Here is a 10,088-nt window from a genome sequence, read left to right as displayed (position 1 = left end):
GGGCAAGTTTGCTAGAGAAGAGGAGGGATGAGGCGCCGCTCCGGGGGAGACCGCCGCTCTCCCGGCAAGTCCCCCGCTTTCCCGGCTGTTTGGGAGCAGGTGGCGCCTCTTCCCCGGGCTGCCGGCGGGATAAAAGGGAAAGCGGAGCGTTTCGGAAAGCGCTTTCGACTGGGGAAGGTGCTCACATGATTTCCCCGTGAGTTCCTCCTGTGCTTTATCTCGAGTACTTTTTCTCCGCGGTTAAGCGATCGTGCCAGAAACTTCCCGCGTTGCGTTTTGAAGCAGACCCATAGTCATCCCCACCTTTGTTCTTAGCGCTAAGTGGAGGGGTCATCCCCGCGGGTACCGCGCCGTTCCGTGCATCTCTCCTGGCAGCTGCCAGCCTCCCGTGTGAGTCACGGAGTTGCAGCCTCCCTGCTCCAGATGTTCTTTCCCTGTGTACCGGGCAGAGTTGTTGAGGAGCAGTTTCGGTTTTACAGGAATAAAGAGAAGTTGAGCAGCAACAAAGTGACAGCTACCTTCGCTAATCCTAGAAAGAAAACTCTCGCCGGCCTCTCTCCCCGAGGAGAAGAATTTGTGGCAAATCAGCTCAGTTACAATCCATACAGTTTGTCATTCTTTCCATTAGCTTGTTGTCTTTTTAATTTATTCTGATGCAACATTAACGATGGTGATATTTAGCACGTTTTAGCATTTAGAAATGATACATGTGTTTGCAGAGAGCGGTGCTGAAGAGCTGATGCTCTGGGATCGGTAGATGCTCATTACAAACCGGCAGGAATTGGGAATAAAGGGTATGGACGCTGGCAAGTCTGCCAGGGGGACGTGTTACCGGTTCCTGGCTCACTCTGCTGATTGAGTAACTCATTAGCACACTGGATATATGAATAGAATTTCACGAATATGTGGAAACTGAGTGTTTCTGTGAAGCCAGAGCAGTTTTGGGAAATGGAACAGCCCTTTGGCACTCCCACAGAGCACTTGCTGCTCTTTGGTTGTAAAGGTGGATTTGGAGCCAAAAGCTGTCTGTATGGGCTGTCTGGGGAAGCAGGGCTGTCTGGGTAAGGCTGGCATGCTTCTGGTAAAGGAAAACTGAATAGATCCTTGTAAACTGGATCCTTTAGAACACGTTTTGTACCTTCTCCTTGAAGGGGGTCTCAGCACATTTCTGTAAAGAACGAAGGGGGAGTAGGTAGTCACAGGCAGAACTGGTGCACACAGAGTGCCTTCTCCATTGTGTGTCCAGCCAAACTCTTGTAGTTGGGGGGATCCGTGTAATTAATCCATTCCTTCAGCAACACAGCTGGGGGTAATTGGAGAGGGGAGTGAACCTGTGTGTATCACCACTGATCCCCTTGCATACAATTATTTATCAGGGCTGGAGTGCTGGACTTGGCCTCCTAGATCAGGTTGCAGGATTGAGATTGTGATGCTAATGAGCAAAAGAAACTTAAACTTTAATAACAAAATGGAAACTAAATGTTCTAGTTCCCATTTGTATGTATTTGAACTGGTTTTGCCTTTGCTATTTAAAGGGGCGTGTGTGTCAAAAAAGGATGAAGTGCTGTCTCTGCCTAGTCCTTTTTGGAAGGGAAGTGAGACTAATTTTGTGAGCAAGATTTCATCCTCTATGCTTATAATAACCGTACAGCCAAGACATTGGGTCAAAGGCAGAGTCATTTGTTCACCACTTGGCATTGCATTTGGAATAGGGAAGGAATCGTTTATCTTCCCTGGCTGCAGAGGGAGATTATTTCCACTGCATCCCAATTATCCTTCCAGCTTTCCAGTTTCCACATTCTTCCCATTTCATTTCTACCAGTAGGGTGTCAGAGGAAGATGTTAAGAACTGGGTGGAGTGAATCCTCCAAACCCAGTGCTTCCAAAGAAGCCTCGGGCAGCTTTTGCCAAGCGGCACTGAACCTGCGGCTGAGCCGTGTTTTGCCTGCCTGAGCCATCCACCCCTGCCTTGCCCAGCAGGAGGTTGCTGGTTGCTCTCTGCCTTCCTGCAGAAGGAAAAAAGAATTTACCCTGATTCTTGTAAAAAGCTCAGCAGCAACTGATATCTATCAGAATGGAAATGAATGTTGCTAATACTTTTGTTAGAATTTACTCCACCCACTCAGAATACTCGAGAAAATTGTGTGATATGTGCAGGAAGGAGGGAAGAGAGGACCAAAGTATTCTGGTATCTTTGTTTTTTAGATGTGCTCGTTTTGTTTAATTTATCTTGTTGTGCTAATTTGGTCAAATCTAAGGCATTTTAATAGCAGCATGAATCTTTATATCAGCCTAGTGGCTCTGCTTCTCTTGCATGAAACTTTCATCTGTAAAGGCTTGTTTTGTGTCTTGCTGTACTAAGATTAAAGAATCTGGGAGATCTCCAAACTGCATGTACAGAACAGATGTGAAGGGTGGGCTGAAATTTATATCTACAGATTCATCAATCTACAGAAACTTTGTCTCTTTTCTGCCTTTTGTGCTTGTGAGTATGAGAGTAAGAGGCAGGACTCAAGATGCCCTGTGGACTTCTCATTAGGCTGAACATATCCTACATATAAGCTACATATTCCTGAAATGACCGCAATTAAAAAAATTTATCACCCGTCTCTCAGAAAAATCTGAAGCAGACATTGCTGAAATTGTGTAACAGTAGTTCAGTGTCCCTGATGAATTGGAAATCATAAGTGACAGTCCTCATTCCACTAGACTAATGCTCTGGAGCCAAACAGTGAAAAGAGCTCAAGTATTTGACATTATTCACACTGGATCTGACAGTATGAATGATCAGAGGAAAAGAAGAGTGGCCCATGTTACTGGAACCATTAAGCAAAACTTAAAATATTCACAGAATTGCTGCACTCTTTTGTGTGGGTTAACATTGGAAGGGGAAAAAAGCCTTCATATGGACTGTTGAATTAAATAATGTTTGCTTTGTGTCTTTGGACTTTACTTATCTTTTCTCTTGACTTCTATAAAATAAAGGAATGTAGATTGAGTTGGTTCAGAAGCATTCCTATTACACATGGGTAACTGTTAGGTGACAGGTCCAGCACAGGAATTGAGATGGTAGGTAGTGGTTTTGCTTAGTCCTTCAGAAGAACTTCATGCTCCCTTCTCCAGCTGCTGTCAGAGGTGTTTACCTGCAGGTAATTTCTTCTCTAAGAAGTGATTCAATATACTTCTTTCTAAAGAAGGCAACTTTTTGGACTCAGAAGATACTATTTTTTTGGTATCTTCCTTACAAAATGTTAAGATGAAAGGTAGAAAAAAAAAAAGAACTGCCAGTTCTGTAATTCACTCAGGATTTTATATTTAAACTGCTTTCTGTCTTACACCTTGCCTCCACTAACAGAAGTTCACTGAATCATTTATTCCCTCAGTAGCACTTAAGTTACTCCTTATTTCCAGTGGTTTTGCAGAAATGTTTCTCAGCTGCTGAAGCAGAAGGTGCAATCCTCAGTGCTGTCTCCCTCCCTCTTTCTCTTTCTGTCTGCCAAATCCCCATTTAGATAGATTCTCCAACCCAGAAACAAACAGGTGATGAAGATTTGGTGTAGTCAGCAGCACAGTGAAGGTGTGCAGTGGTAGAAAATGGTGAGAACGAAGCCTTTCAAATCCCCTGCATGCCAAGATTTAAAGACTTTTAACCAGATATGAGCCACTTGGTTTGCAGGTGGCTGAGAAGTGAAGGCCCTGTGTGCTCAGCCTCCTTGGTGGTGCCGAGGCAGATGCTGGTGAGGGAGGTGCCTCGAGTAACAGCTCACAAGGGACAAAAGGAAAAGGCCATGTGGCCATGACAAAGACTTGGGAGGATGGCATGGCAGGGAAGCACAGCAGACACCTGATCTTCCTCGAAGGAGGTGGGAGTGACTGTTCCGTGGGAATGTGCTTGTCTCCGTGGGAAGGGTGTAAGAGTGTCCACTCCAGCTGCTGCTGGTGGCCTAGGAGGAGAGGAGCTGAAGGGGGAATAAGCTGCAAAAGGGAAGGCAGCTCTCCCGCCAGAAAAGACGTAGACACACAATTTGTGCAGAGAGCCATCCTACTAGTACTCTAGCTGGAAAAAAAAAAGTGGGAAAAAAATTAAAAAATCTGGGCTGTGCTCAGGTGCACATGCACAATGGATAACCTTCCAGGTCTGCCCACCAAGGCTGCTAGCCAGTGATGGCTTGGGTATGTACCTGCCTGGGAAGTAAATGGGGCCCTTCAGCAGTGGCTCAGTATTCTGGATTGGCACCGAGAGCCTCATGTGAGGCTACCGGTGGCTTTGGATCAAAGCCTTAAGTGGATGTGAGCTTGGGTTAGATTCTATAACTCACTGTCAGCGTTCTGATCTGTCTAGTTGTTTACAGCTGATCCTTCTGTTTTTTCAGCTGTATCAGTGGCATAAGTTTCAAGGACAGGGAGCTGAAGAAAACCAAAACAACCTGGGGAAGGAAAAAAGACCTTACATTTTCTTTGTTACTGATTTAATGCTATATTACAGCTTGACATTGCAGGGTAATATAGTGGAGCTATAATGTGTCAGGTTAAATACACAGTGCACAAGTATTTTCTTCACTCTGTACATCACAATGTTTAAGATTGTGTCAGTATTTCTCTTGTACAGCTTAGTCTACTATTTCTACCCGCGCTGTGGCAGTCACTCTCCACACTGCTACTGTGATACCTGCCATGAAATTGATGCAGTGCTGGTGTAGCCACACTGGATGAGGTGGACTTTGTGAAGAAAAGCAGATGCTCTTGTAAGACTGGTTGTGTTAGAGCTAAAATATACAGACACATCTTTAAGCCCATAAGCTTTTCTTCTGACTCAGAGCAGAATGCCTTGCTGCCATGTAGGTTTTTTCCAAAGCTTGGTGCCTCGAAGCTTGGGTTTTTTTCCCCAGTTCCAAGTGCACAAGAAGTCTCCCTCACAAATGGAACTTTTGTAGCAGGTGTCTGATGTTTATGGTCATTAAGTTTGGGCTGTGTTTCTCTAGGGTTGCTTGCACTCCCTGGAAGGAGGATAGGACTCCCATGAAGGGTTAGGGGAAGCTCCCTGCATAGGGATGGGGAGTGCAGACCTGGCTGGGGGCTCATGCTGTCGTGCTGCTTGAAGCCAAGCCCAGAGATGAGGATTTGCCCAGTAGGAGAGGTGTGTATAAAGCATGTAGGATTCTGCCTTCACATTTTCTCAGTCCTGAATAAAATTTGCCTGTCTCGTGAACGAAAAGCCTTTTATGAGGTAAAGAGTTCTCTAATTCTCCTGAACGACTTGGCTGAGGTGAATGCAGTCATGCTTATCTTTGTTGCTTGCTTTAATGGTGTCTGGTGTCTATTTAACACTTACCAGTTCCTGGGGATTTTCTCTCATCGGGCATTCTGTTCCTCTTGCACCAGTGTCACCCTTAATTTTCTTTGGCCATCTTTTACCTAAAAGACTCAGCTTTCGACCAGCTTTCTTACCCACAGGAGCATCTTTGTCAATACTCTTTAGAGTCCATGGAAATAAAGTGCTCTGGCTGCTGCTGGTTAGCTAAAGGCATTTCTCTGCATTTCCTCACTCTGTTTCTGACTGCTTTCCTGGACTTTCTCTTTATTGTCTCACAGACTTGAAGAAAGAAAGGGAAAAGAAAAAAAGACTGTTCTCTTTTCACTCACTATACCTTTTTTTTTTTTTTTTCTTTTTTCTTTGCTTCTTTATAAGTTAGAATGGCATTTCCTTCACGGTCTTCAGCTTATTTCAAACTTACTTCAAATTTGGTGAAGAACTGTTACATTCAGTTTGAAATACTGTCTTTAGGACTAATAACTTTATACTAGATTTTGGTTACTATTGCTTTCTCTTCTTGATAAGTGACTGTCCTAGATTGGTTTTTGATCACATCTCATCCCTTTCTTTCTCCACACTCTGATGTATGGCTGCTGAAGAGTTTCATGAGATGTTTGTCTCCTCAGCTCTTGCTGAGATGCTACTTAAGAATAATTTATAAGACAAACTGCATTTTGTTCACTATCTAGATGAAATTACACCTGGTTTGTCAGTTTGCTTGCCATCAGCTGGGTTTTTTTCTTCTCTAGTTTTCCAAGGCTGCTTGTGGAGGCAAAGTGTGAGTGGTGCTCTTGTTATTCATAACACAGGAATGATCATCAAATCACACTTTCTGGGGTTTCACTAGAAAATTCTGCCGTGGCACATTTGCCACTTTCAAGGTGCTGCTTCTTCCCAGTCTAATTGTGTCTTCTGTGTTCTTTTCCTACCCGTGCTGGAAAGCAATAACCTGCTTTGAATGCCTGCACTTAACTAGTGCTCTTGTAAGTGATGACTTCTATTCTCTGAGGGAATTGCTGTAGCTTGGGAATTGATATGGCCTCTGTCTTCTCACCCTTTGCCATTATAGCAACTCAAGGACCAAACCATTTAAGCCTTAGTGTCCATATAATTCTTAGGCATTGTACTGTACTATGGAAAGATTATCAGCACAAATCAGCACGAAGTGCTGTTGCACTTTGTGGTGGAAACTGGCCATTGCACGAACACCACTGCAAAGGGGCTTATTTTCTGTTTACTGCTGCAGGTTTTTCATTAATCTTTGAGCTGTTTCCACATACAGCTTTAACCATTATTGCCACTGCTGCAGCTGCACCTCTTTTGGAGTGCAAATGCTCACTTTCCTGGCACGCAGTACATGCATCTGTGGAGTTTATCAGGAGATTCCACCATGCGCTGAAAGCGGGTATTACTTTGCATAAAGTTTGCCATATTTAACACACAATTTGAACAGGAAAAGATCATCACAGGAAACTTAATCCATCCTTATATATTAGATTAATTTATATAAATCTGCATATGAGCCTTCCTTTATAAAAACTGGGGGTGGGTTTATGAGGTGTGGGATGCTCTGAGACTTTCCATTAAGTGTTACTTGCTATAACAAGCTACCATTATTATCCTATGCATTTCTATTTCATAACATGTTGTGTTTCATTGTTAGTCTTTTGAAAATAATAAAACAGATTAAACTAAACAAGAGCTGCCTAGGGATAATAACAAAGTCTAAAAAAAGAGAAACTCTCCAATTATGGTTTACAATATTAATAAATCATAAGAGGCCTTAAAAAAGGTTGAATGAGTCTTCATGTGTACAAGTGAATGAAAAGCACTATTTTAGAGCCTGGGGGTGGGGTGCTGGTGATTATATACTGTAACTGGATATGTATGGGATTTGTCTGTGAGCATGTGCTCGTGCAGCATAGACTCCTCTGGTTCTGCGTCTGTGAGGATGAAGTCACTGAGTCCCACTCCATTTCCAGGCCCTCTTTGTGGGGAATTGCTTACCCAGAATGGATGTGTCCCTGTCTGATAGCTTCTCCAGAGGGCAAATGGTTACCTGGGCATGCTGACAGAGGTTACTTTTAAGAGACAGAATGATTTCCTTTCTTTTTGAGAGCTGTTGTACAGGCTCTACTCAGTGAACCTTCAGCAGCTGGTGCCTGTGGAAGTCTCTCTTTCTGAGAATGAAGCTGTGTAATTCCTTTTCCTAGAGTGGATGGTGGAAGAATGGTAGAAAAACTACTGCAGGTGGCAAGGCAAGCTATACTATTCCACTGTTCCTGGAAAACATCCATTAGCCTTAAAAAATCAAGGGATTTCTTAATTTTGGTGTACCTCCTGCATGGGCATGTAGTTTGGGCAGTGCTCTGCCTTGGGTGTGACATGCTGTGCCACACATGCTGCAACACTGGGGCCCAAAAAGAGTGTTGAGTCTTGGCTTGAATCTGTGTTTCAGCACAGCCTCTCTGTCCTGATGGGACATGTGATCAGTGCTGAGATTTCTGTAGTCAGTTCTTATTTTGGTGGTGGCGGGGGGATGCTGGTCAACTCTATTAGAAGATACCTGTCAATGTCACCTAGTACTGAGAGACTTCTCTTTGGTGTACATGCTCTTCTCCTTCTTTCCCCTGGGTCTTCTGAGGGCCTTTGCATTTGAACTGCCATTTGCCATTTTGCCCGAGGTTTAGCAGAACTCTGCTTCCAGGGACTCGTCCAGCAGAGATGTTAGAGCAATAAAAACTCTTCTCCAAGTGTTTCACGGGTGGCTCCTCTGAGGAAAGACCTCCATGTCTGAGATGGTTGTATCTCCTCTTTCAAGGGTCTCCATTCCTAGGAGCGACATCACTTGCTGTGTTCAGCCCCAGATCTTTAGGATGCAGTTTGCAAACACATCTCTGTTTTGAGGAGCAGCCTGTTCAAGCAGCCTGGCCAGCCCACAGTATCTCCTCTCCTCCCTGTGTGCTCTACCAAGGCCATAAGATATATCTGACAAGTTGTGCTTTAGCTCAGACAGAAGCTATGATCTTCATGAAGAAATGGCTAAGGTCTTCCAGCCCACTTGATACAATTTTCCCCATTTGTGGGGCAGTAAGAGTATGGAAATACGAGGACAACACCACCCTCACCTCCCTCCAGTGGAGTACAGTTTTTGCTTGCCAAAACTTCTGTTTATGAACATTATGTTGGAGAAAGACCACTTCTTCCTTAAGTTTGAGATTCCTATCTCTTTTTTATTTCCATTGTTTGCTGAAGAGTCTGCTGTGTATAATTGCTGCATGCTGCTGCCAGTAAACAAGACTGACTCTCTCTGTTAGGGTATTAAAGATTAAGAGGGGAGAAGTAATATTTTATTTACCCATCCCCTTCTGCTCCCTTGCCCAGGAGTTCCTCCACAGTTCCTCTGTGGTGGAGCAAATTTGGCGTTCCATGGTAGGCTGCCTTTTGTCCCCCATGGGTGTGTGAGCTGGGGAGCTTTGCAAAGGTCTTGTGACTTGGATTAGAGCTGTTTGAAGACCCAGACTTGCTCACCCGTTTGACATACAATAAATTTAACCACTGCTAATGTTTCAACATCATTCTGCTGGGATTGTTTCAGGACAAAAGAATGTTTCCTTCATTGCCATGTGGCCTAATTTCTTATGACAAAGAGCTTTAGCAGCAAAAAGCACTGGTGTGAATATAGCACCTGCACACACTCACGTTTAGTGTTCATGGACCACCAAAGATGGTATTTAAAACATACTTGCAGCCTGATTTTGCTGTTTAATGGAAGAGTTACCTGAATAATGTAGTATTATGTTTGTGTTTTGTTCTGCTGTTTTTTATTTATTTAAAGAACGCACGGGGGAACAGCCAAGCTGCAAGGCTGATGCTTTTACAGAGCTGTTTTTAATAATTTGCATCAGGTAACTCACAGCTTACAAGCCTCATTGACTTGATGTTCACCCTAAGAAGGGGCCTGAAGAGCACACCCTGCCTTTGGGATAGGGGACCTGATGGGGGCAAGAAGATCCCTTGCCTACAAAGTTCTGCCTCTCCTGCCAGCAGACCTATTTTGCAGGATGGGAAGCGGTCAGATGTGATCTATGGAAATTAATAGTAGATTTTTCAAGAATATTGTCAGGTATCATAGGTTTGGTGATTGGTTCTCACAACTTGGCCAATCTCTCCCATTTTGGTGTATGAGTTCATATTACCTGATATCCTGAGCACTTGCCCTCACCTGCCTTCATCTGCTTTCTCCAGAAATCAGGTTGCCAGATCACAACTTTGGCATTTGAGGGGGAGCAGTGGATTGTGCTCCAGCTGATTTGCAGCCAGAAATGATTCATTTGTATAAAGAATGTGTCCTGCAGAGGGTCCCTGCCATTGTGTACATCTGCAGGTGTCTTGGAGTGAGCTGTGGCTCCTTTAGGGCAGGGTGGCCCTGTGCTGCCCCTTGCTCCCCTCAGCATGCTGAAAACAAGATTCAGGCCTGGGGGTTCCCACTGCTGCAGCGTATTTGCAGCTGAAACTCTGGCTGGATATCTGTTACTGCCATTTGTTGTGGTTTGTCATTCAGTGCTGGTAGAAATAAGGGAAAGTGATGGATGTTGGTGCCCTGAAGTGGCTTGCAGGAGAAATGGGATAAAAAAAGAAAAAACCTCAGACTCTTCATGTATTCTTGAATCACGCAGACTGATGTCTTGTCAAAATGTAACTGCATCAACCCATACTTCAAAGTGAAAGGTCAAGTCATGCCAAAATCTCACATTCTGCGAACTCTCTGGGT

The 10,088-nt window shown here is 44.1% G+C and overlaps 1 protein-coding gene across 1 annotated transcript in view; it reads left to right on the top strand.

The window, feature by feature from the left end:
• Positions 1-903: 903 nt before the first annotated feature.
• The window catches only part of TMTC1 (transmembrane and tetratricopeptide repeat containing 1), a 138,205-nt gene continuing 129,020 nt past the window's right edge, over positions 904-10,088 (top strand). Inside the window, exon 1 of the mRNA XM_017739963.1 lies at positions 904-1,061. Coding sequence (XP_017595452.1) covers positions 904-1,061 — 158 coding nt within the window. The remainder of the gene's footprint in view (positions 1,062-10,088) is intronic.

This window comes from Corvus brachyrhynchos, unplaced genomic scaffold, assembly GCF_000691975.1.
Source record: "Corvus brachyrhynchos isolate BGI_N302 unplaced genomic scaffold, ASM69197v1 scaffold27, whole genome shotgun sequence".
NCBI lineage: Eukaryota > Metazoa > Chordata > Aves > Passeriformes > Corvidae > Corvus > Corvus brachyrhynchos.
This window is presented reverse-complemented; position numbering and strand designations above follow the sequence as displayed.